Source organism: Capra hircus, chromosome 13 (genome assembly GCF_001704415.2).
Source record: "Capra hircus breed San Clemente chromosome 13, ASM170441v1, whole genome shotgun sequence".
Lineage (NCBI taxonomy): Eukaryota > Metazoa > Chordata > Mammalia > Artiodactyla > Bovidae > Capra > Capra hircus.
The window spans coordinates 60693558-60717715 of NC_030820.1; the positions used below are offsets into that span (position 1 = coordinate 60693558).

The window sequence follows — 24158 nt, forward strand, 5'->3', positions numbered from 1 at the left end:
TTGTTTCTGTCCTAATTGTTATTTCTGGAGCCTCAAGGTTGAGTTTGATTTCCAAGCCTGATGCCTCAGGTCCAGCTGTCTATCTCTGCGCCTGGTTCCCAGGCTCCAGCTTGGTGGCTGAGTGGTTGAAGGCCGTGACTGGCTTCCACTGTCCCAACCTACCTTAAATCCCCTGGCTCAGTTGGGGCAGGACTAGGGTGGGATCTATACCCTGTGGGGAGTTGTTTTAGTGGGTATGGTATGAAGAAGAAGCCGCTTAGGGCTGACTCAGCTGCATCAGAGGGTGATTGATGCTGTCGGGGATGCTAGGCTGGGAACCTGCCACCCGGGCACCTGGCCGTGGATCTTCGAGTGCAGGAGGAGTTCCCTGGCGAAGACTGGCTCCACCTGCGGGGTGGGAGTGAGGTGGAGGAATGAGCCAAACTTCTCCTAACCCACCCACTTTGTTGAGAGGTGGGGAGTGACAACCCATCTCCACATGCATTTTCACACAGGAGGTCTTCCAGATCAGAGGTCATATGGCAGGTCAGGGGCAGAGCTGGGACTGGAGGGAGCAGTGAGAGGCTATTTAGAGGGGCTGGGTGGGGGGTGGTTCTCCGCTGGTGTGGAAAGTGACTCACATGGGCCATAATGAGCCGATCCTCGGGCTGGTCCGGGGGCCCCGGGTACTCCTCGCCAAAGCACAGCCGGATCTGGTATTCGGGCTCCGGGCAACCATCCTGTAGGTGGGCTCGCAGTTCTACGGGCACCGAGATGTTGGGGTCTGGGGTGGGGGGATCCCATCTGATGCCCACTTTGTGCTCATATCTCCTGACCATGTCCTGTAAATCCACATCCCCCATGTGCCCAGGCCCACTTCCACATCCCTATGCCTGTCTCATGTCTTGCTTCTAATTCTCAGGCCCTGTGCCTCGTGCCCTAGGCTCACTATCATGCCCACTGCCACTCACCTATGCCCATCTTGTGCCCAGTGCCCCAATGCCCACTTTATGCTTAATGCCCTAAGACAGCACGTGCCCAAGTCCTAGGCTTCTGTCCCACACCCAGCGCCCCAAGCCTGCCACAAGCCTACACCTCCACCTCCTGCAGGCCCATGTCCGTATTCGTTCCCACTCTCGGTGTTTCCGTGTCATGTCCTTTGTTTCCAGGTCCATCCCAGGCCCAGAATTCTCAAACCCGGCTGTCGCGCTCTTACCCGCGAGGAAGCGGCGCGTGTCGAGCAGCTGGCAGGTGCGCTCGCGCTCCAGTTTGTTGGGCCGCGCGCGGTGCGGGGCAAGCGGGCCGCGCCAGTACACGCGGCCCTGGCAGAGGCGCTTGGCGAAGACGCCCTCGGGCGCCACCCACAGCAGCACGCCGCGCTCCAGGTGGGGCAGCAGGCGCCGCAGCACGTGGGCGCTGGCCGGCGGCTCCGGGAAGCGAACCTGCGCGACCCTCGGCGGCGGCCCCAGCAGTCGCTCGGCGGCCGCGGTGGCCGCCCGCGGGCTCAGGCTGCAGCCCTCGGCCGCCAGCGCTGTGGCTTCGCGCACCAGCTCCGCGCGGTAGAAGAGCCGCACGTGCAGCCAGCAATCTGCGGGAAAGGGAGCGGGCGCGCCCGGCGTTGGCGGCGCCGGCTCCCCCTCCATCCACACAACCGGGCAGGGGACCCAGCGGTCCTCCCGGCCCCCACCTCAGGAATTTCTGACACTCTCTCCCATTAAGTGACAATAATTCTAGCAGTAGTGGTGGTGGTAGTATATAATTGCAGCTTCCAGTGTAAGTACTTTCAACGGATACATACTTCTAACTACCAGGATGGAACTGGTAGTTGAGCTTCAAAATCAGAGTTTGGAGCCATCAGTACAATGAGGGCGCGATACTGCTGCGCTCCTAGCCCCAGTTTCTGGAATTCTAGGAGCGTCTTCCCAGCAAGGATTTTAGTGCTGGAAGAAATAATAATAATAGCAACAACAATAAAACAGCAGCCTACAGTTAGCAGGATGCTCAGTGGTTAGGGCTGTGGGCTCTGTAGCCAGGCCCTTGGATTCTAATCTCTCACTGCCACTTAGGAACTGTGGCCTCTTAGTAACTTTCGAAAGGTTACTGTGCGGCTTTGGGCAGGGTTCTTAATCTCTGTGTCTGGCTTCTGCAACTGTAAAATGACAGGAATGGCAGTATCTATCTCACAGGGCTGTGGGGAGACTTAGAAGGATGCCTGGCATAAGCTACTGCTGCTGCTAAGTCGCTTCAGTCGTGTCTGACTCTATGTGATCCCATAGACGGCAGCCCACCAGGCTTCACCGTCCCTGGGATTCTCCAGGCAAGAACACTGGAGTGGGTTGCCATAGCCCTCAACAAATGTTCACTCTTGTTATCTGGAGTCTGCATGGGTGCTTTGGGTGGGAGACAGAGGCTATTTGGCCTCAATCCTGGGCCTTCCCCAGTTCTGCACAGTGGTCAGAGGAGAGGGCCTTCCAGTTCTTTACCAGGGTTGCTGAAATCTTCAGAGGGCAAAGGGCTCCAGGGGTGAATGGGATTCTGTGCCTGGTAGCCTGGGGAAGGAGAAAAAGCAATAAGGCATTGTCTCACGCTGGGTGCCTTTACCCTTACAACAAGGTCACAGAAGAGGCCAGGGAGGGGGCAGGGTTGGGTAAGGAGACCCAGTCCTTACTGTGGTCAGCCAAAGGGCTTGGGAGCAGGAAGTCCTGCTGGGCTAGCCTGGAAGGCTGCTCCTTGTCTTTATCCTCTGTGACTAATCCGGATACATCCTGAGCATTGGGAGGAAGGGTGGTAAGGGTAGGAGATGAGACCTGTGGGCCACAGGAGTTCCCAGACAGTCTGCACTGGGGCAGATGGAGGTCTGGGCAGAATGGAGGGCAGCTGGGGTTAATAGGCACTTTGAGGTTTCAGAGCTGAAAATTCTTTTTCCCCACAGAGGTAAAGAGAGAGTTGATGGGGTTTTTGGAGATGATGGGGTCAGAGATGAAATTCATTGTGGTAGGGAGAAAAGTGCTAGGAGTGAATTAGGAGATGGAGTGACAGAAATGGGGGGACAGAGCGATGGATGGAATGGCACCCAGGGGACAGTGGAATGAACCAGGCTAGTAGGGTGATGGGGATGGAGCAATGGACTGTAGATGAAGGAGGAGACATGTTGGGGTGGAGTAAGAGTGATGCAGACAATGATGGAGACAGAGATGACAGGAGATGATAGAGAGCTAGAGGTGATGAAGGTGAAGGGAATACAATGGTGGAACTGGATTTGGTGGCATGAGTGGGGACACACTGATAGACCCAGTGATAACAGGGGAGAGGGGGTGAAATGGGAGAAAATAGGGTTGATGCACAGGAGGGATGGAGGTGAAGGTGATGGAGACAATGGGACAGAGATGGTGGAGTTAAGGAGAATAGAATGAAGGAGCTGAAAGTGATCGCAGAGATGGAGAAGAGGTAGGAAGCAGAGCTGATAGCGGGATGGGGACAATGATGGCCAAGACCTGGTGGAGAGGATGAGGTGATGCACTGGAGATTGTAGAGGGGCTGGCATGGGTGCGAGGTGACTGGGTTGGCAAGGCTGCAGGGGCTAGAAGGACATGCTGACCTGCTCTTCTGTCCTGCAGCCTGGCTCTGTCACTCCTCCAGGGGGCTTCTGCTGGCTCTGAAGAATGCCCTCCTCTTTACTGGGAGCACAAGCCCTGGTGACTGGATGGAGCAAGAAACAGTCTGTGGTTTCATGGGCCCCAAGGTGAATCCCTTCAACCTTGTCTGAGATGATCCCAGCTCACTGCATGATCTCAGGCAAGGCTCACCTCTCTCTGGGCCTCAGTTTCCTCTTTTTGGAATGGGGAGATAAACTTTAAGCAGCCTTCTATGTTTACCAGCCCATGATTTTACGCTCAGTAAGTTCACTCTTTTCCATTTTACAGATGGGCAAGGTGGAGTCCTTATTGCCTAGAGAGCCATTCTAAGCTTCTACCTCCAGGGGGCAGTATGGTACCTGGGTCGTGGGCACCATCAGACAGGAGCCTGTAGACCTTATAGGGGTTGGAGATGTCCAGCTGGCTGCGCTCAGGTACTTCACAGAAGTCAGCACTCTTGTTGAGGGCACAGCGGAGCCGTGTCTTCCAGGTAGAGGGATCCTCCTTGTCAATGCCCTCTAGGTGCTTGCCTTTGTATATGGCCCAGGCCTGGGGATAAGCAGGGGAATTGGGGAGGAATGACCTGGGAGACAGGGCTGGTGCCAGGGAAAGGGATGAGGACTGCCTTGGCTCCCACCCTTTTCTCTCTTTCTCTGCCCCTAGGCTCCTCTGTTCCTCCCTCCCTCCATCCAACACTTATCTCTTGAGCTCCTGCTCCTTGAGCAAGCTCAAGTTAGAGACTGAAGGGGGAGCAAGACAGACATCCCTGTTCTCAAGGAATGCAAGTCTAATGGGAGAAGGCAGCTGCCAACAGCTGAAAAGAAATAATTATATTCCAAATTATGGATTGTGAGAAATAAATAAATAATACAATGGGACAGAAAATGATGGCAGTGACCTGCTAGCTGCTGCTAAGTCATTTCAGTCGTGTCTGACTCTGTGCGACCCCATAGACGGCAGCCCACCAGGCTCCCCCGTCCCTGGGATTCTCCAGGCAAGAACACTGGAGTGGGTTTCCATTTCCTTCTCCAATACATGAAAGTGAAACGTGAATGTGAAGTCGCTCAGTCATATCCGACTCTTAGCGACCCCATGGACTGCAGCCCACCAGGCCCCTCCGCCCATGGGATTTTCCAGGCAAGCGTGCTGGAGTGGGGTGCCATTGCCTTCTCTGGACCTGCTACCTGGAGAGCCGTAAATGAAATCCACATCTACCGCACCATACAAAGTGGACTCCGGGTGACCAAAAAAACAAAAGTAAGGTGAAACCATAAACCTAATAGGAGATTATGTAGGAAGAAATCTTCTAGGGGGCAGATAATGTTTCTTAAACAGAATTTTGAGGGCATGAACCATAGGCAAAAAATTTGCAAAGTCTGAAATCAGCAAGGGGCTAAGATCTAGAACATATGGGAACTCCTGCAAATCAAGAAGAAACAGAGAACAACCCCGAAAGAAAAAAAAATCTTATCAAGGGACACCAATGGGTGGTTTACAGAAGAGGCAACCAGTAGCCCATGTGCATAGGAGATGTTGTGACTCATTAGTGCCACAGAAGTGCAGATAAAAGTATGAGATATCACCTGTAAGCTTACAAAATTTAGCCAGTTGGCTAAGCCAGCTGGCTGGGATGTGGACACTGTTAGTGGAATGGGGGCAGAGTTTCTGGAGGGTACTTAGGCATGCCTAGTCCAGTTAAGTATAAGCATAGCCTGTGACCAGAAATTTCAGTTCCCAAGGCATTCTCACAGAAGCTCATGAAGGGACCAGATTCACCGCAGTTATTTGTGGTCCGGAAAGCAAATTTGTGTCCATCCCTGGGAAAGTAGATGAGTGTGTGTGTGTGTGTGTGTGTGTGTGTGTGTGTGTGTGTGTAATAGATACCCACTATAGAGTCTGTACAGCATCTAGAAACAAATTAGATGGACAGAGAACAAGAATAGATCTTCAGAGCTGACCCTGAGTGAAATCAAAGTAAGATACAGAATGAGACCTACAACACAAGATGATGTCCCTAAGATAAGAACACACACGAAACAGCAATGAACACGTATAAACCAAAGATACTCATTAAACACATTAGAGTGACTGCTATGGTTGTCGTTTGCTGTTCAGAGGCTCAGTCGTGTCTGACTCTTGCGACCCCATGCACTGTAGCCCACCAGGCTCCTCTGTCTACAAGACTCCCCAGGCAAGAATACTGGAGTGGGTTGCCATTTCCTTCTCCAGAGGATTTTCCTGACTCAGGGACTGAACCTCTGCCTCCTACTTGGCACTTGGGAAGCCCAACTGTTATGGTAGAGGGACTAAATAAATAAAAAAATGGGAGGGACTGCTTTAGAGAGGGTTATCAGAAAAGGCTTCTTGGAGGAAGTGGCATTTGGGCTGAAGCCTGATTGAAAAGAAGGAAGGAGTCTGATGAAGAACTGGGGGAAGGCTGTTCTTCCCAGAACAGCAAGGGCCAAGGCCATGGGGGTGAGCTAGATTTCAAGGAAGGCCAGTGTGGAGCAGAGTAGTCAAAGGGGAAGACAAGAGATGTCTTGCTTGAATTGATCACATTCAGGAATCAGTGGTGGATTGGGTGGGGGGGGGGTGATTTAACTGATAAACTGCACTCAGTTATTGCTCTTGGAGATCCCAGGCTTACTGGGACACCAGACGAAAGCCACATTCCCGTGTTGGTGTCTCTTGCCAGGGGTGAGACCTTTAAGGCTTGATTTTGCTGTCTGTAAACTGTGCTAATAATACCTAACCTCACGTGGTTGTGGCAGGTGTAAGATGAGCGGTCTGTGTAAGATGCTTAGCACAGCACCTGGCACACAGTCCGTGCTTGTTTGCTGCAGAACTTTTCATTATATCCATGATGCTCTAACTCAAAGGTAACCTGGGCTGAAGGCTCAGGTTGCTGTCACCAAGCTGAGAGAGAGATCTTTGGGAACATTGCTGTGCCCCCTAAGCACATAGAGTGGCGCTTGGCACACAAGAGATGCTCAGTAAATATTTGTGGGATGGACTGAATTTGGCCTTAAAGGATGAGTAGGAAATTGCCAGGTGAAGTGATATTCTTGGCGGGATAACAGCTTGAGCAAAAGTGTGGCATGCGGCATGCAGGGGACAGTGAGCAGCCTGGTATGACGAGCTGATGAATGTATGTGAGGGTATGTATATAGTTGATTCTCATTACTCATGAGAGTTGTGTTTCATAAAATTTACAGATACACTGAGTAAGGGAACACTGAACTATCGCTCCTAAAGGAAATACAAGGCTAAGTCCTTGTCCACCTCTGGTACATCAACTGGTCAATACATCCTGTTTATCAACTAGTCAATCCATACCCTTGTTTTATGTGTGTTTCTGTTGAAGGACACCTTATTGAATATAAACTGTTGATTCATTTACAGTGAACTGATGGCCAACAACACTATAACTCACATCTGAAAGGAACTTACCTTATACAGGTATTTTCTCCAAAAGGCACATCACACCCTTCCTGTGTCAGGAGTCCTAACAAAGCTTCAGCACTGTGTGGGCTTGGGGGTCATTTTAGACAGTGAAATCACCAACAGAAAGCACAAAAAGTATCAAAAATGTGGCACTAAAGATTGTCTCTGAAAGGATACCTGTGAAAGGACAATAGAAGAGCTGAAACTGGGGTTGTCACCTTGTTCAGCCTCTGCTGGAAGTGTGCATGTTGGTGACCCAGTTTTTTTTTTTTTTTCCCATTCTGTGAATGACTGCAGAAGTGCCTTGAATATCAATTGGGGGATTATACATAATTTCAGCAAGCAAGAGAATCTGTCAATATGCAATCTGTGAAGAATGAGGATCTACTGCATGTGCTGGGGGAAAGGAAAAGAGGAATTAAGGAAGAAGACAGACTGAAGTTGGATTATGAAGGCCAAGCATTATCCTGTGGGCTCTGAGGTGCCAGGAGGGCATGAAGCCAGGGGGCCACATGTGTGTGTCACTAGTGGGTTGAAGGATGGGTCAAAGCACCCCCAAAGAGGGATAGGGAGGGCCAGTCCACAGAATCTCCCACTTCTGAACAGCACATAGCCTTAAGGTACAGGCCAGGTAACCACCTGTTTGACACTTAATGAGTTCCTTCCGTGGGCCAGGCATTGTGCTCCGGGTCACCACCCACGGGCAGCTGGAGGAGGCAGAGTCATACAAGGCACTTATAATTCATAGGGAAAGTTGTTCAATGGAGGAAGCAGAAGGGATCAGGGCTGACTTGGAGAAGCACTGAGAGCTTCCTCAATGCTTTAAACAAATGAATACATCAGGGGAGGCTTGTCTTCAGTAGGGGATGTTTATGCTGAGCATGATGGGATTTGGCCGGTAAAGGAGGAGAGGGTGTTCCAGGCAGGGGGAACGGAATGTACAAAGGTCTCCCAGTGAGAGACACAGGAACCGTTTGGAAAGTGAAAGAAGTATCTGGCTGGGTCTGAAGTTGGGGAGGGAGTGGGGAGAGGTGGACAGAAGCCAGAGAGGAGCAGTTTGTGCAGGGCTCTGAGGTCCTGGTAAGGAGCAACAGGAAGCCATGGAAGGAATCTGAGGAGGGGAGTGCAGAGGCAAGATTTACATTTAGAGTGATCCCTCTGGAGGACAAAGGGGAGAGCCAAGGGACGGGAAAGCAGGGCACTCAGTTGTCCTGGTGAGAGATGATGGGAATGGATCCAAGTAGATCCAAAGAGCAGTTCTGCAGAAAGAGCCAAACACCTTGGTAATGGGTTAGAATGAGATTGGAAGAGAGGGGAGCAGCCAGGGTTCAGGTGCCTGGTTCTGCAGTCTGGGTGGCAGGTGATGCCATCTCCCATTTTGAAAAACAATTTTGCAGCGAGGAGCTGACAAGTGTGGTCCTGAGGAGGTGCTGAGTTTGAGAGGTCTGGGAGTGATGGACTAGCAGGCTTGGGGCTTGGAGGGGAGGCTGGGAAACACTGGGCTCCACGCTGAGGCTGTGTAAGGAGAGTGGGACACTGGGAGGGAGGCCCAGGAGGGAGTGCTGCGAACACGGAAAGAGGAGGAGAGGGAATGGAGGCTGAGAAGCAGGGGCCCGGAAGGCAGGAGGAGAACAGGTCAGGGTGGGAGTGGAGTGGGCACACAGAGATCCTGGGAACCAAGTAAGACTGTTTCAAGGAGGAGGAGGGGACCACTAGATGTAGACCAACTGAGGCGGGGGAGGGGGTGTCTAAGAAGATGATAGCAATGGCATTCTGAGAGACACATAGCGACATCAGCAGGAGAAAGAGAAGCCAGACTGGGGAGAGGAGGAGCTGAGGGGCTATGAGTGAGGGAGTTGATGACCAGAAGGCCCTTTCTAGATGCTTTATACCCTGTAAAAGTAGAGGGGAGCTACCAGAGAAGCAGGAGCTGGAGGTAGCTGTGGTGTTTGGGATGGTGGCAGTGCTCTGGGATGTGGCTGGTTGCTTATTGCTCATGGAAGAGATCCGAGTTAAAACCTTGATGGGAAAGAGACAGTTTGAGAGGAAGTTAATGGTGACTGAAGAAAGACAAGGCATTCCTGGAGGAGGTCCCTGAGAAGGGCTGGTGTTGGGAAGCACAGAAAATGCCCCGAAGTTGCTGGGGTTAAGTGTTTAGAGGTGGGAAGTGGAGGGAATTTCCATCTGTGGCAGTGGTATCTAATTTCCCCAGGAAGAGGGTGAAGTACCCTAGAGGGTGAGGACGGTGCAAGTCATGCAGCCCTTGGCTAATTCGCTTTTAAGAGGGTGGGCTTCCCAGGTGGTGCTAGTGGTAAAGAACCCTCCTGTCAATGTAGGAGACATAAGAGACTCCTGCATTGATCCCTGGGTCTGGGAAGATCCCCTGGAGGAGGACATGACAACCCACTCCAGTATTCTTGCGTGGAGAATCCCATGGACAGAGGAGCCTGGTGGGCTACAGTCCATGGGGTGACGAAGAGTTGGACACAACTGAAGCGACATAGCAGGCACCCACGGGAGGGTCTCCCATATGTAGAAAACATTATCATCAACCTAGAGACAGCGGAGGTTAAGGGCTGAGCGAGTGGCCCGAGATAACAGCGCATCAGGTCGCCCCAGGCGCTGGGACCGCGTGCATACAGAGCCCTCCGGGAACTAAACTTGGGACCCCCGCCCCCACTCCCTTACCCTGAAGAGCGCAGCGTCCTGCCGCACCTGGTAACCCTGCTTGGCTGCGTGCTTCCAGGGGATGCGGAAGAGGGTCTTGCCTGCGTCCTCCCAGCGCAGCCCCGCATAGCGCCCGCTCTCGATCTGCGCCACCAGCCATTCTCGGAGGCGCAGGGGACCCCCGGCCCCCGCCATGGGTCGCCTGCTGTCGGAGACCTTCCCTTCGTCCCTCCGCCAGGGGTCGCCGGCCATAGGGGAACGCAGTGCTCCGGGAACCAGGTCTGGGGCGCGCGGGTGACCGAACCCCAGGGCGACAGGGGATCGCGCTCCGGGGCCACCTGGACAGCGCGGAGGCGGCGAAAGCGAAAGTCTGGGTAGGAAGTTTCGCTTTCCTTTCTGCTCCCTGGAGGCCCTTTCGCCCCACCCTGTGTCGCCTGGCCTGAAGGGCATCAGTCCTCACACAGCGGGCAGCCTGAAGTACCCTGGGAGGCCAAGACCCACTGGAGGGTAAGGGCGGAGTAGCCCTGGGTTCTATCCGTCCCTAGAGCGGGACCGGGGGCCGGGGGTGGCGGGCACCCAGGGTGTCCCTTGCTCCATCCCTGCACCTGTTTTCCTTTCTTCCCAGCCTCCGGGAAACTTGGTCTCTTTCCAGGACCAGGACTGAAGAGGTGGGAAAAACAAAGAACCTACCAAACTAACTCCTGGCAGAACTGGGAGGCAGAGACTGGTTTAAAATGCACAGTTCCAGCCTCCAACCTAGACCTGCAGAATCAGATTTCCTGGGCAAGAAGTCAGGGAACGTGAATTTTAAACAAGTCCCCCGTGGGATTCTGATCCAGGTGATCCATGAGCCACCCTTGGAGAAATATTTCCTTAAATACTGGGAGTCCCCTTCTGACCACTCCCTGAGATGCTTGATCTGGCTTTCCTGCAGTGTCTAAATTGCTCACATCTCAACAGCATGTGAGGTGAGTAAAATTACTGACTTTGTCATTAGAAGACTGAGGTCACCCAGTTAGTGCCTGGGGGAGCCAGTATCTGAATCCGGGACTCTGCCCCCAGAGTCCAAGAGCCTAAACGGTGTCCCACACTGCCTCCCAACAGCTGCACCTAGAGTTTATAGATTCCTGGTGGGGTCTGTGATACCCCCCCGACCCCCCCACCAGAAGTATATGCAATTTTTTCATCTCTACGTATTTTTTCTGGGTGGCACTAGTGGTAAAGAATTCACCTGCCAATGCAGGAGTCGTAAGAGACAAGGGTTCAATCCCTGGGTCGGGAAGATCCCCTGGAGGAGGGCACAGCAACCCACTCCAGTATTCTTGCTTGTAAAATCCCATGGACAGAGCAGCTTGGCAGGCTACAAGCCCACAGGGTCGCAGAGTCAGACATGACTGAAGTGACTTAGCTCGCACGTATCTTTCATTAAACTGTCAAAGGGGGACTGTGATACGAAAAAGGTCAAGGAGCTCAGACTGCTCCACGCTGGCTGTGTACCTGGGTAAACTGAGGCTCTGAGAGGGAGAAACCAGCCCTCCCTGCAGCCAGCACTGAGCAAGATGGGGGCCAGCACTGACCAGAGGCTGGGCACTGTCCCTCGTGTGTACCTGCCAGGGAGCTTTCTTCATGCTCCCCACTCTCTCTCTTCATATGGCAGCTGCCACCCAGTTCTGACCCTTCTACAGTCACAGCCAGGATTCAAACTTGGAACTGCAGGGCTCCAAAGGGGCACAGAGAATTTCAGATGGTTAAATACAAGAGTAATACATGCATCTAAACAGGAGTCTTGATTGTATCAGGCAATCTCTTCGTTTTTTTCAGTGCAGGGGGCAGAGTCATAGTAACGAGGAGGATGGGGTCCACAGCCTGACTGCCTGGATTCCAATCCCAGCAATGCCCACCCCCCCCCCCGCCCAACTTGCTAGCTGACTATCTCTAGCACCAAGACAGTCAGTTTCTTCATCTATCAAATAGCAAAGCCTACTTCATAGGTCCACTTGGAGATTCCATGAGATGCAGGTCCAGTGTCCAGCACATTGCCTGACCCCCAGAGAGTGCTCAATAAATGAGTGATAATATTATTGCGGTTGCTGAGCCAGAGTGTGGTGAAGGTAATGAAGAGGGGGGTGGGGAGCATCATGAAGGACCTGGAATATCCTATCAAGGGGTTTTGTTGTCTCCTAGAGATGACAGAGATAATTGTGTGTGCTCAGTCGTTTCAGTCGTGTCCGACTCTTTGTGACCCCAAGGACTGCAGCCCACCAGGTTCTTCTTAGCAAGAATTTGCTAGCAAGAATATTGGAGTGGGTTGTCATGCTGTCCTTCAGGGGATGTTCCCAACCCAGATGTCCAACCTGTATCTCCACCTCTGAGCCACCAGGGAAGCCCAGAGGGTGATGGGGGCTTTTAAATAGGGAGCGACACCAACAGAAACGCAAAGATGTTTTAAACCCGGCGGGTGGTGGCACCACTAACCAGCCAGGAGGACCACAGGCTCCTGCACTCTGGTGAGTCCTACCACCCCGCTCTCCATACACCCTCCTAACTCAGACCTCTTCAGGTACTGTACCCTCTGCCTGAAATGCTTCCACCCACACAGCAAAGCAGCTCCCTCCCTCACTACCAAAAGTAGTTTTTCTTTGGTTTATCTGTTTATCCAGGGTCTTTCCCATCAGAATATCAGCAACATGAGTGCAGAAGCTTGCTCACTGCTGTGTCTTCAGTGCCCAGCTCATGGCCTGGCACACAGTAGGTACTCAATGAACTTTTGTTGCGTGAATGCCAAGGAGGTTGGGCAGCAAGTGAAGGTTATTTCATCCATCTCCCACCCCAAATCCTGGAATCTGGGCCTCCCCCATCACCCCCAGGTCTTGGTGCATCATAAGAACCCCGGTACAGGTGATTATTTGATTACAGAAATTTCAGATCCCTCTTAACTCTAAGTTAATTTTAGTTTAGGAAACATAAGCTCAGGTGACCATTGTTCATCCTCAGTCAGTCTGCTGCTTTCTTGGGCTGCCCTGAGGCCCTCCCTTCTCAGTGCTCCCCTGGCCTTTAAACTCTGTGGGAAGGGTCATTCCTACCAGCCGGGGGTGGGTCCTCCTGGCCAGTAATCTTCAAGACCAGAAGGAGCTGGACACAGACTGTCCAGAGTCACATCCAGCTTCCCCTACTCTGGCTGTGTGTCCTTGGACAAGCTGCCTGACTTCTCTGAACTTGTTTCCTCCCCGAGGATTAAGTGAGCTCATTCAAGTAAAAAATCTGGCATGAGGGAGGTAACTACTTCTATACCTTTACTAGCTAGGATTTGTGGATAGGGAAAGGAAGGGAGATGGGGAGGAAAAGGTGGGGTTCAGGGAGGGCAGGGGCTCAGCCAGGGGGCAGGGGGTTCAAAGAGAAAGAGGAATTGGGGGCCTTTTCTGGAGACCAGGGCTCCAGGGAGAGAGAGCTGTGAGGATAAACGAAGTGGAATTCAGCCCAGCACACTGCAGGGCTGGGAAGATGGCAGGCTCCTCAGGCCTAAGGGGATGCAAACTTCCTCCCATTCTTTCCTGCAGGCGTCAGGAACAGCGCCCCCACTTAGCTCAATGACTGAATGACTGGGAGGCGAGATCAGACCGGCAGCTTCTGTGTCTCTTTAATATCCTCCAGGCCCATCCAACCCTCCCCCTCCCCCACTCCCACTCCCGCCGCCTTCAATGCGGCGGGGCGGGGGGGAGGCGCGAGTGCACCCTCCCGCAGCCCAAGGACTAAGGCACCAGGTGGCTGCAGCAAGCCGGCCCAGACACAGAGCCACACACATAGATGGAGGACACACGGACTGCAGACGCAGACAAGCCAGGCGGGCAGAGGGGCAGGGGCAGGGATCAGGCCGCCGCGCGGCTCCCACGGGCGCTGGGCCCCTCCTGAAGGCCGTGAGAAGCCCGGACGATCCCAGAAGGGGGACCAGTCGGGAGGACGAGGGGCGCCACGGCGGGGACGGGATCCTCACTTGCTGCCTTTGCGGGACAGACACCGCGGGAGGCAGGAGAAAGTCTGCTTGACGCGCGCCAACAGCGGCAGCGGCCGGTGGGCCTCCCGAGGCGAGCGCGGCACCAGGCGCTGCAGGGTCCCCTCCGAGGCCGTGGAGTTGGGCGCCGGGGAAGCGGCCGCGCTCGCTGAGCCCTGCCGGCAACGCTTGCACAGCGGCAGCAGCGCGCGCACCTCCTCCTCGTCGCGGAAAGGGCTCTCGCCGAAGCGCTCCTCCAGCTGCCGGCGAAGCTGGGCCGGGAAAAGGGGCGGGGTCGGTGCCCGGGCCCGGGTCCCCTCTCCATCCTCAGAGCTTCCGCTCTTTTACTAGCTCCCCACACCTCGCTAAGCCCCTCCCCTTCCTGAACGTCCTCTTAGCTTCCCGTGGGGTCTCCACCCACCTCAGTGAGCCCCCTCTCCCTCCGAGTCCCTCCCCTCTCCCTGAGTCCTTTCCTTCCCCTTTGACACTCCAACTTCCAGACCTACTGAAGTGACCCCTCCACCTGCACAGTGGGGACCACACTAAGTCCTCCCCAGCCTGCAAAACTCGCCTGTCTCTTTCCTAATACAGCCTTGCAGACAAGACTCGGAACCAGCCTGGCTTCCTACACTGGCTGCTTCTCTCTCTGTTTCTCATCTCTTATTCCGGGGAGGGGGAAGGGTTGGTTCAGTCCCTGACATCTACACGTGCCATCTGCCCAGTGGGCACAGGAGAAGGAATTGCTTTGGCCTCCTTAAGGACCCAGGGGTGGAGTAGGGACTGGACAGGTCTCTCCAAAGGAGCCAGAGGCTCAAATGCCTTCAGGTTCCAGGCAGGCAGAGTGGGCATTGCTGGCACCTGGCCAAATTGAAGGGTCCATAATCTGGCCCGCGGGTATACACATCCTAAGTTTAAAAGGAGAAGAAAACCTCTGGCTGTCCAAAATACACCTAGGGGCTAAGTTAGCTCAAGAGCCACAAGTTCAAGACCTCAGAAAAATCTTCTGCCAGGTCTGAAGCACAGGCAAAATTCTTTCCAATCAGTGCTCAGCTCAAGTAAGAAGTCTCGCACCCCGGCCCCAGCCCCTGCCCCTGTTGCTTAGTTGCTCAGTTGTGTCAACTCTTTGCAACCCCATGTGTGGCCCGCCAGGCTCCTCTGTCCATGGGGTTTCCCAGGCAAGAATACTGGAGTGGGTTGCCATATCCTCCTCCAGGGTATATTCCCAGCCCAGGGATTGAACCTGCGTCCCCTGCATTGGCGGATTCTTTACCACTGAGCCGCAGCCCCTACCTTCCGGGAACTGCCCCAGCCAAACTCCTCAAGCTGCTGCCTAAAGCCTGGGTTGGGGTTGGCAATGGGCCGGGTGGCCTTGATGGCTTCAAGCACGTCCCTCCAGCTTAGTCCCGTCACAGTCATCACATACGCCGTCACGATGGTGGTGCTTCGGGAGATGCCTGCAAAGCTGGGACACCATACCCCCAAGACTTCAGGTTAGGCCCAGTCTCCTCTGTGTCCCCAGGGACCAAATCCACATTCAGCTCTCCCACCTTTGCCTCCTGAGCTCCAACTACAAGGAACCTGCCAAAACCTGTCTCCTCACATCCAAGCCTTGGCCTTGCTGTACCCTCTGCCTGGCATTCACCCACAACAAAGGCCTGAGTGAAACATCACTTCACTCAATCATTCAACACTTATTTCCTGATCATCGGTGATTTTTCAGGTACTGGGGATATAGTTGGGAATAAAACAGACGTGGTCTCTGCCAGCCTGGGGCTTTATAAGATGGGAGAGACAGACACTAACCACGGAGACAATTTCAGGTGGTGATAACTGCTTGGAAGATGAGTCCAGGGGCTAGGAGATGGTGTAGGAAGAGGTATTCATCTAGTGGAAGGGATGTGGAGGATTAGGGAAGGGGTTCCCAAAGAAGTGACAACAAGCTGAATTCTGAAAGATGGGTAAGGATTGTTAAGAATATTCCGGCAGTGTACAAAGACCATGTGAGTGGGATCCAGATGGACTTGAAGAATGGAGATGACCAGTGAAGCTGAAGCAAGGAAAGGAGAGAGGGGGAGAGACAGGCTAGAGGAGGTGTCCCTATGGCTCAGGCAAAGCTTCCCTGAAGCAAGAGTGGTGAGAAGTCATGGGATGAATGACATCTACAGGGCCAGGGGGTCCTGGGAAAACTCAAAGGTTCCATCTCCCAGCCTGGGGCTCCTCACTGCCCTATACTATAGCCTCTAAGGCTGGAGGGGAGGAGAAGGAGCCGGAACTACTAGAGGATGCTGAACTACCCACATGACTTCACCTATTCCTCCAAATAGCCCATCAGGTCAACAGTCTGTCCCCTGTTTCACAGATGAGAAAATTGAGTCTCAGGGAGAAACAGCTATCTGGCCACAGCTGGGGAGAGCGTCATCCATCAGGCTGTCAGACAAATGGTGGACTGTCAGGCATGGTGACAGGCTGCACTCCCCCCAGGATGAGGGTGTTCAGGATGGAGGACACTCACTCACTTCCCCCTCCCCCCACGCCTCCCCTAACTCACCAGTGTACAAGGCAGTTTCCCCCATTGAGGCGGCAACAGTGGATGAAGTTGATACACTCCTTGAAGTGCTTTTTGCTAGAGAAGAAAGCAAGAAGGCACTGAGTGCTGGGGTGGGGGGCACAGGTCTCCAAGAAGCTGTCCCCACCCCCCCCATTTCTGAGATGGCAAGAGACAAAGAGCCCTGAGTCCTCAGGTCAGCTGGCATATGAGGTGACTAGGGGGCGATGCTGCAATACAGGTGGAGAAGTGTGTGTGCAATAATGGTGGCATTTCAGGCGGTGAGAGGCCTTGGATGAAATCCCACCACAGAGGCAGGGGCACCTCCTCAACGGGTCCTGGGGGTCCTGTTTTTATGGAGGATTCATCTTGATCTTTCAAGGAAATGGGTGGGAGGAGTCCCACCCCTCTGGGGTCTATAATCAGAGCACCTGGGGACAATAACAGTCAGCAGTGGGGTTGGGAGCAAGAGTCCCAATGGGCAAGAGTGTCTGTCTGTGTCCCCCGCAGGCTGGGGGCCCCTACTACTAATAACACAAACAATCTTTGCTTTTTGAGCCTCCGTTACACACCAGGCCCTGTCCTACAGCCTCAACCTGTACCATCTGATCCTTAAAAGTCTCCTTGATGATGACAGACCCCCACACCCCACACACCCATTTTTCTTCTCTCAGAGAGGGGAAGTGATTTGTCCAAGGTCACACAGCAAGTAAATGGCAAAGCCTGGCCTGAACCCAGATTCCTAACCCCGAGGCCAGGAACAGGCTGAGCCTGACCCTTTCAAACCCATGAGGGCATCTGAGCCTGAGGGACAGGGTGCTTTCTCCATTCATAGCTGAGGACATTGAGCTCTTCTGGGAGGTTAAGGCTTGGCCAGCGGCATAGGCAAGGACGTGGCTGAGAGTCAAAGCAGTCTGGGAGACCACCTGTGCTGGGGTCCCCAGGACAGCTCTGGGGCCTGAATTCTTCTCTGTCTTCTCTCAGGCCACTTCCCACCCTCCCTCTTCCCACCACAGGAGGCAGCTGTCCTGTTTGTCAGCCCGTCCAGAGGAACTTACATGGGTACCTCAGGGGCGTCGGCCACTGAGATGCGAAGGTAGGTTATGTCCTGCAAGTACAAAACACACATGGGCAGTGGGCAGCCCTTGCCTGCACCCCCTGACCCCAGCCTGGGCCTCCCAAGCACCTTGCGACCCTAGGCCAGTTCCTGCCCCTCTCTGGGCCACGTTGTCTCTGCCCAGAGGATAGACCCCTTCTCTGAGAGCCTCTCAGGTCTGACCATCTATGGTTCCAGAACCTTCTGAGAAGATAGTATCCTAACCCCATGGGTGGCTTGGGCATCTGCCAAAAACGGGCCCAGGGACCTTTTATTTAACAGCTGGGAAAGGGTCACTTAAAGTGACTCCCCTCCATGTGAAGATTACAAAATTATACAGTTAAGAAGGGCAAAGTAGATTTTATTATCTTGAAAAGAAACAAAAACTATGAAGATAAACTTTTAGTTCATGAACTGTAGGTATAAACTCTCTGCATGCTAAGTCGCTTTAGTCGTGTCCGACTCTTTGTGACCCCATAGACTGTAGCCCACCAGGCTCCTCTGTCCATGGGATTCTCCAGGCAAGAATCTTGGGGTGGTTTGCCATACCTTTCTCCAGGGCATCTTCCCAATTCTGTACTAATTATTAAAATAATCAAGGTATGAAGTGTCAGTAATTTCTCCAACAAACATGCTCTGATATCATACCCAACCTTCACACAAGATCTTAAAGATGAGTTCTGCCCACATTCCAAGAGGCACTTTTCTCAAGGACCTCTCTTCGTCCTTTAATATTCAAATGGCTCTTTTCAAGGGCCTGGCCCACCTCCAGCCAGTGACTAAGGGACCCCCTGGCCAGGTTCCTCATCTGTTAGTGGCTTGTGTGAAATTCCAGCCCTTCTCTAGAACTCATCTTCCCCAAGGTCACTAGAGCCTGCATCTTTTGCAAGGTTTGCAATTTCAGTTTGCAACACAACCGGCCTTGAACTTCCTGGGCATTATCAAACCCTGACTGGTAAATTCTGTGATGGATGGAGAGGGAGATGCTGGTGAGGAGAGGGGAGGGCTGTGGGAGCAAGGACTCATTTTGCCAGCTATCATTTCATTAGTAAATATAGTCATGCCTAGACAGATTCCCCAGGCACTCTAGTGACTGCATTCTCCAAATACTCCAAAATAAACCTTTCCTATAAAGCAAAAGCAGACTCCACTGACCTGGAAATTTCTTCTACAAATGACACTGAGAACCAAAGATTATCAGAGGTTGCTCTTAGAGACCATCAAATCTGACACAAGGGGAAACTAAGGCCCAGAGAGGGGGAGGATCCTGCCCAAGGTCACAGAGCAAATCTGTGACAGAAGCTGGTCTGGATCTCAGATCTCCAGGGCCCCTTTCCACCCAATGTTCCTTCCCTTCAGTGGGTGACCCAGACCCTAACAGATAAGAAGGTAGGGGCTCTGTTTATAGGTTGAGAATATGATTAACTTTGTTATTATATCAGCTAAAATTTATTGAGTACTTATTATGTGGCTCTCAACAACCCAGTGGGGTAGGAACTGTTGTAAAATCCCCCTTTTTCAGACAACTGAGGTCTGGAGAGGTGAAGTCCTGGGCTCAAGGTTCCATCCAGAGAGAATGTGGTAAAGATATGAATTCAGACCTCTGGGCTCTAGCACATGTGGCCTGGATTTCCGCCTTTCCGACTCTAGGTCATAACCCTCATTCCGTTTTTTCCAGGACTTGATAATACCAGCACCAACCCTCTCAGTGGAGGCCAGTGTGCAAAACATCTTCACCATCTCACAGCTCCCTGGGGACAGACAGGGCTGAGGGATCAGAGGCCCAGATGGGTAAAATCATAGCCCCAGGTCACAAGTGAGATGCAGAGCCCAGAATCATCTATTCAGTTGGACAGTGGGAAGCCCCTGTGAGGACTTAGCTCCTTAGCCAAGGAGCTAAGCTTCCTCGATGTGTGGCCTTTGGCAGGTTACTTTACCTCTCTGGTCCTCAGTTGCCAAAGAGGGAGCGAGTAGGGATGCTAATGGAAAACAGATCAGTTTTTAACCAAATGAGTTAGCATGGCTCAGGAAGGCCCATGTGCCAGAATAGGACCTGGCACGTAGTTGGTACTTGATAAACGGGTGCTGTGGGGGTGTAAAGCACCCCTCCCCCGCTATGCACAGCCCTAGGGTGGGGGTAAGGCATACCTGCAACAGAGGCTGGGGTGACTCGTGGATGGAGATGATGTGTGTGATCTTATTCCGGCCTAGCTGATCTGTGTCTTTGGCATCTGAAAGAAACAGGATGTCTGAGCCAACCTGGCAGGTGTGATTTGTATGTTCCCGATGGTCAAGTGAGGCAGGAGCTCACAGCCCTGCTCTCCTCCTGGTCCCTCCCTCTCCACCTTTGCCCACCCTCCGCCAGTGCCCTGCTCCGCCACCTCTTGCCCCCAGCATGACAGGGGATACCCCTGTCATACCCTTAGGCTTCAGTCTTACCACTGGGGTACCCACAGGTAACAGCCCAGAACCTCCTCAGCCTTGGCCCCCCCCGTTCTTCCCATCGCAAACACCCTTTCCTGGCATATTCTTGACCAGGCAATTCTACTTTTAGGAATCTTGATTACAGAAGAATGAAGTCACACGGAAAACTGTGTGGGAGAAGACCATGTTCTCTCTTATGACCGTGAACACATCAGAAATAGTTAAAAATGGGAACAACCCCAAAAGGGACTGGATAAGTACTGGTATATTCATACTTGAATACTCTGCAGCTACTAAAAGGATCTTCCTTGCTGATGTGCAAGGAAGTCCACAATATATTACTAAATGCAAAACACAGGCTACAAAATAGCGTGCAGAATAGACTTCCATTGTTTGTTTTAAATAGTGTATCTGTATCTATAAAGTTAAATGAAACACGATCCAGGGAGATGCCGACCCCCCCCACCCCCAGTTCTCAGTGACCATCACTAGGGGCTGGATTCCCAGTGTATGAAGATCTTTTATCATCAAAGTAAATAACACTCTATCTCCGCTCCATGCCCACTTCATCATTCACCACATGGACTGTTTACTATGTGCACCCTTAGCCGAGCATGGCACTGTGGGGTCAAGTTCATGACCCCTGCCCTCATGGGCCTACATACTTAAAGAGGATTCAGACCTTACTTACCAAATATTCAGAAGTTGATGTGGTGTGAACTGCTGAGGAAGCTCCCAGGGAGGAAGGGACTAGGGTTTAGGAGAGAGGGAGCCCCTAAGCCCAGGGAGGACAGGAGTGGGTGGAGAAAGCTCTGCCCCAGGCAGATGTTGCTCCCTCCCCGAAGCTTTCTCTGACTCCACTGATAGAAGTGACTTCTCCTGCCTCGGGTCTCACGAGCTCCAGACCAGCCTGTGTCTTAGCACAGATCTCGGACAGGCAGAGTGCCGTGGCCTTGGGACAGAGCAGGCAGTGCTCACCAGTGAAGTTTCTGAGGTAGAGTCCAGTCTTTAGAGACCTCTCCTCTGAGGAGGAGGTTGTGCAGGGAAGTGTTCCCAGCTTCCCAGCTAGAAGCAACACCTCCAAACAGACCTCAGCCCAGAACCTCAAGACAGAAAATATCCTTAGAGGCGGGGGTAGGCCTTGTGCTGAGGCAGACGCTGAGGCTCCCAGCAGGTGCAGACTTGCCCCGCGGCCAGGGTCTGAGCCCTTTGCACTGGGGCTGCTCCTCCACCCTCATCCCCCTTAGACCTCACGAGTTCTTCCCTGCTCCTAGCCTGGCATCACTTCCCTGCCCCCAGCCCCATTCCTGAACACGTCCAGGGTGCGTGGGCCAGAGCATGAATGGTGGACACAGGCCTGGGACAGGGAGCATGCCAGGGCCTTGGGACAGAGTGGGCAGTGCTCACCAATGAAGTTTCCGAGGTAGAGTCCAGGAAGTACCTACAGGAGAGACAGGCAGGGGGTCAACCGGGTAGGGGTGCATGACAGCTCCCCTTAGACTCGTAAAGAGTGTCTGACCCTCAGGACTCAAGGAGCAGAGTCCTCTCTCTTGTGGGCCTGGACTCTCTGTGAGAGCGGTCTGGGGAGGGCGGCAGAGGCAGGCCACCAAGGGAGGCCAGCTTGGGTGGGGGGAGAGGAAGAAGGAGGGGGGCACAAAGACCTAGGGAAAGAGTGGGAGGAGCACAGGGGAGGGGCGAATGGAGAGGTGGACTTGGCGGGTAGCAGGCAGACGGTGGAGAATTCTGACAGGGAGGCGGTGGGAAGTAGGGACAGGTGCAGGGTCCGGCAGCGGCATGGGGGTGTGGGAGTAGGGGTCCGGAAGGATGGAGAAACAGCTCTAGAGAGTCCAGGGGGACAGAGACAAGGCCGACAGAGACACATGGAGATAGAGAAAAGGACTCAGGGAGAGATAGAGCCTAGGATTGACAGAGAGCCACAGCAAGAAATACAGAGTCACAGAGACACGGAGAGACAGAGAGAGAGAGATACAGCCCCAGAGAGACAGACATTGAAGTCTGCTCTCAGAGTCCCAGCGAGACGGAGAAACACACACACACAGCCAGCCAGAGCCAGAAGGTCAGAGGCCGGCGCCCGGCCGGGGCTGGGGGCGGCCAGGGGCGGGCTGCGCCATCTCGGCCCCCTACCTTGGTCATACCATTCCCCATGATCCTGGGCACGGGGTTCCGGGAGCACCCCCAGCTCGCCACCCGCTGAAGGCAAGGGTAACAGCTGCCCTGACGGCCCGGGCCCGGCGCCTGCAGCCTGGCGGGGATCGGGGGGCCCGGCGTCCGCAGCTCGGCCCAGCTCTCCCCAGCCGCCGCCGCCGCCGCCGCCGCCGCCGCCGCCGCCCGCCGCCCCCCCCCCCCCGGCCAGGGAGGGAAATGCTGGAGCCGCCGCCGCCGCCACAGGCTCCTCCTACCCCTCGGTCACGTGGGCCGCCCCCCCACACCCGTGGGTCGCGGCGGGGGGCTGGACAAAGCCCCAGTGTGCCGGGCCCGGGGCCCGCGGGACAACGACAGCTTGTTGGGGCCGCGTGGGGCCTCCACCTCCGGAGGTGGGGGGTGGGGGCGCTCCCCCAACCCTGGCACCGTCAGGCTCGGGGAGGGGACGGCTGCGGATGGCGGCGGAGAGAGCCCCCCAGCCGCGGGGCCCAGAGACTCTGATCCCAGTTCCGGCTCGGCCCGGCCCTCCCTGTGGGGCCCTGGGGCACAACGCCGGGCTTCTTCGGCCTCGTAGGTTTTCTGGTAGAAACGTGACGGAAGCTGGATTTGGATTGATAGGGGTCCTCTGATCTTCAGATTCTGTGTGAGGCGAGAAAAGTTGGTAATTCCTTCCTTTTGTACACCCTCCTGCCCCGCCCCCATGCAGGCGTCCTACCCGCCGTCATCCTCCTCCCCGTCTCTGCAGCTGGTCTGTCCTCCCATCCTCCACTCCATCCATTCACTGGTCGTCTGTCCATTCATCCAGTCATCCTCTTCTCTTCCTCTCATACACTTTGGCCTCTGAGGAGGGTACCATCTGGGTCAGCTTTCCTGGGACCAGGCATAACTCTACTTCGGAGCTCCCATAAATCAGAGGTACATGTGAGGAGAGGGAGATGAGTGAGCATTATGGTCACCTGGGTCCTTTGAGGTAAGGGAGACTGCAACAGGGTGTAGTTAGAGGCAGGAGTCTGGAAAGGTGGGTATGGAGACCAAGGTTCCAGGCCCTATTCGTTCACCTATGACCTGTGCAGTGACCCTGGGCAAATCCCCCTGGGCTCCCAGCTACTGACTGTATGTCTCAGTGTGTTACCACTGGGACCAAAGCTGGAGAACGTGAAATAATTGAGAGCACACACCTCCTAGGGGACTGAAATAGTAGCCACTAAAGCGGCTCTGCTCCCCCAGCAGTCACCTGCCCCTCTCCATCTACAGCAGTAGGTGACTGCAGCAGGAAGGTGGGGGCCAAGTCCACGGAACCTGTTTGAAGTACAGTGACTGGAGGAAAATAAAAGTGTTTCCTTGGTATTTCTTTCTTCCTCAAATTTGCAGTGTACATAGTGAGTCCAGGGTTCTCATAAAAACTAAACTATCCAACAGATACTTAGTACCCTCTATATGGTAGTGACACAGAGGTAGGTAAGGTGGTGGTGGTTCCTACCTTTTTGGCTAATGGCCTAGACCCGCATTGCCCAATATGAATACAATGCAAGCCACATGGGTTATCATAAATTCTCTAGTAGCCACATTAAAAATGTAGAAAGAAGCAGGTTGTTACTAATGGTTTTATTTGACCCAGGATAGCAAAAATATAATCATTTCAATGTGTAGTCAATAGTTAAACATTATTAATGACATGTTTTACATTCTTTTAATTGTATTCAGTCTTCAAAATCCAGTGTGTATTTTACACTTGGAGCACATCTCAGTTCAGATTAGCCACATGTCAAGTGCTTAATGCCATATGTGGTTGGTAGCTCCATATTGGGCATCAGGGCTAAGAAAGAAGGCAAACAAAATAAGCAAATAGACAAAACATTTGCAAACAATGGAAATTTACTGTAGAAGAAACAAAATGGGGGACAGGAAGAACTCTAAACAGGTGACGTTTGAGATGAGACCTGACGTGTAAGAAGGACAGGGGTGTTGAAAGAGTGGTTTCCAGCAGAAGGAACAGCACAAGCAAAGGCTCTTTGGTGGGAAAGCTTGGCCTTTGGGAAGAGTCAGTAGGACTGGAGGGGAGGAGGCCAGAGGGAGGTGGTAGGTATGAGGCTAAGGAAGACAGAGTGAAAGAACATGTGTGGCCATGATTAGGTGTTTATAGTTTCCTTCTCAGCATGATAGAAAGCCTGACAGTAACATTTGAACCTGAGAGCCCATGTCATCTGATTTACCAGG

At 53.4% G+C, this 24158-nt stretch overlaps 1 protein-coding gene across 1 annotated transcript; it reads right to left on the minus strand.

Annotated features, from left to right (window-relative positions):
- On the minus strand, window positions 271-22117 carry DUSP15 (dual specificity phosphatase 15). The gene is made up of 16 exons (XM_018056866.1): window positions 21924-22117; window positions 21186-21219; window positions 19503-19585; window positions 17317-17366; window positions 16262-16336; window positions 15004-15175; window positions 13717-13985; window positions 10425-10435; window positions 9747-10180; window positions 3974-4163; window positions 3578-3678; window positions 2648-2744; window positions 2463-2528; window positions 1005-1567; window positions 621-866; window positions 271-387 (listed from the first exon to the last, which is right to left on the minus strand). Exons 1-16 carry the CDS (start codon window positions 21942-21944, stop codon window positions 277-279), a joined length of 2523 nt encoding a protein of 840 aa, XP_017912355.1. The 5' UTR covers window positions 21945-22117; the 3' UTR covers window positions 271-276.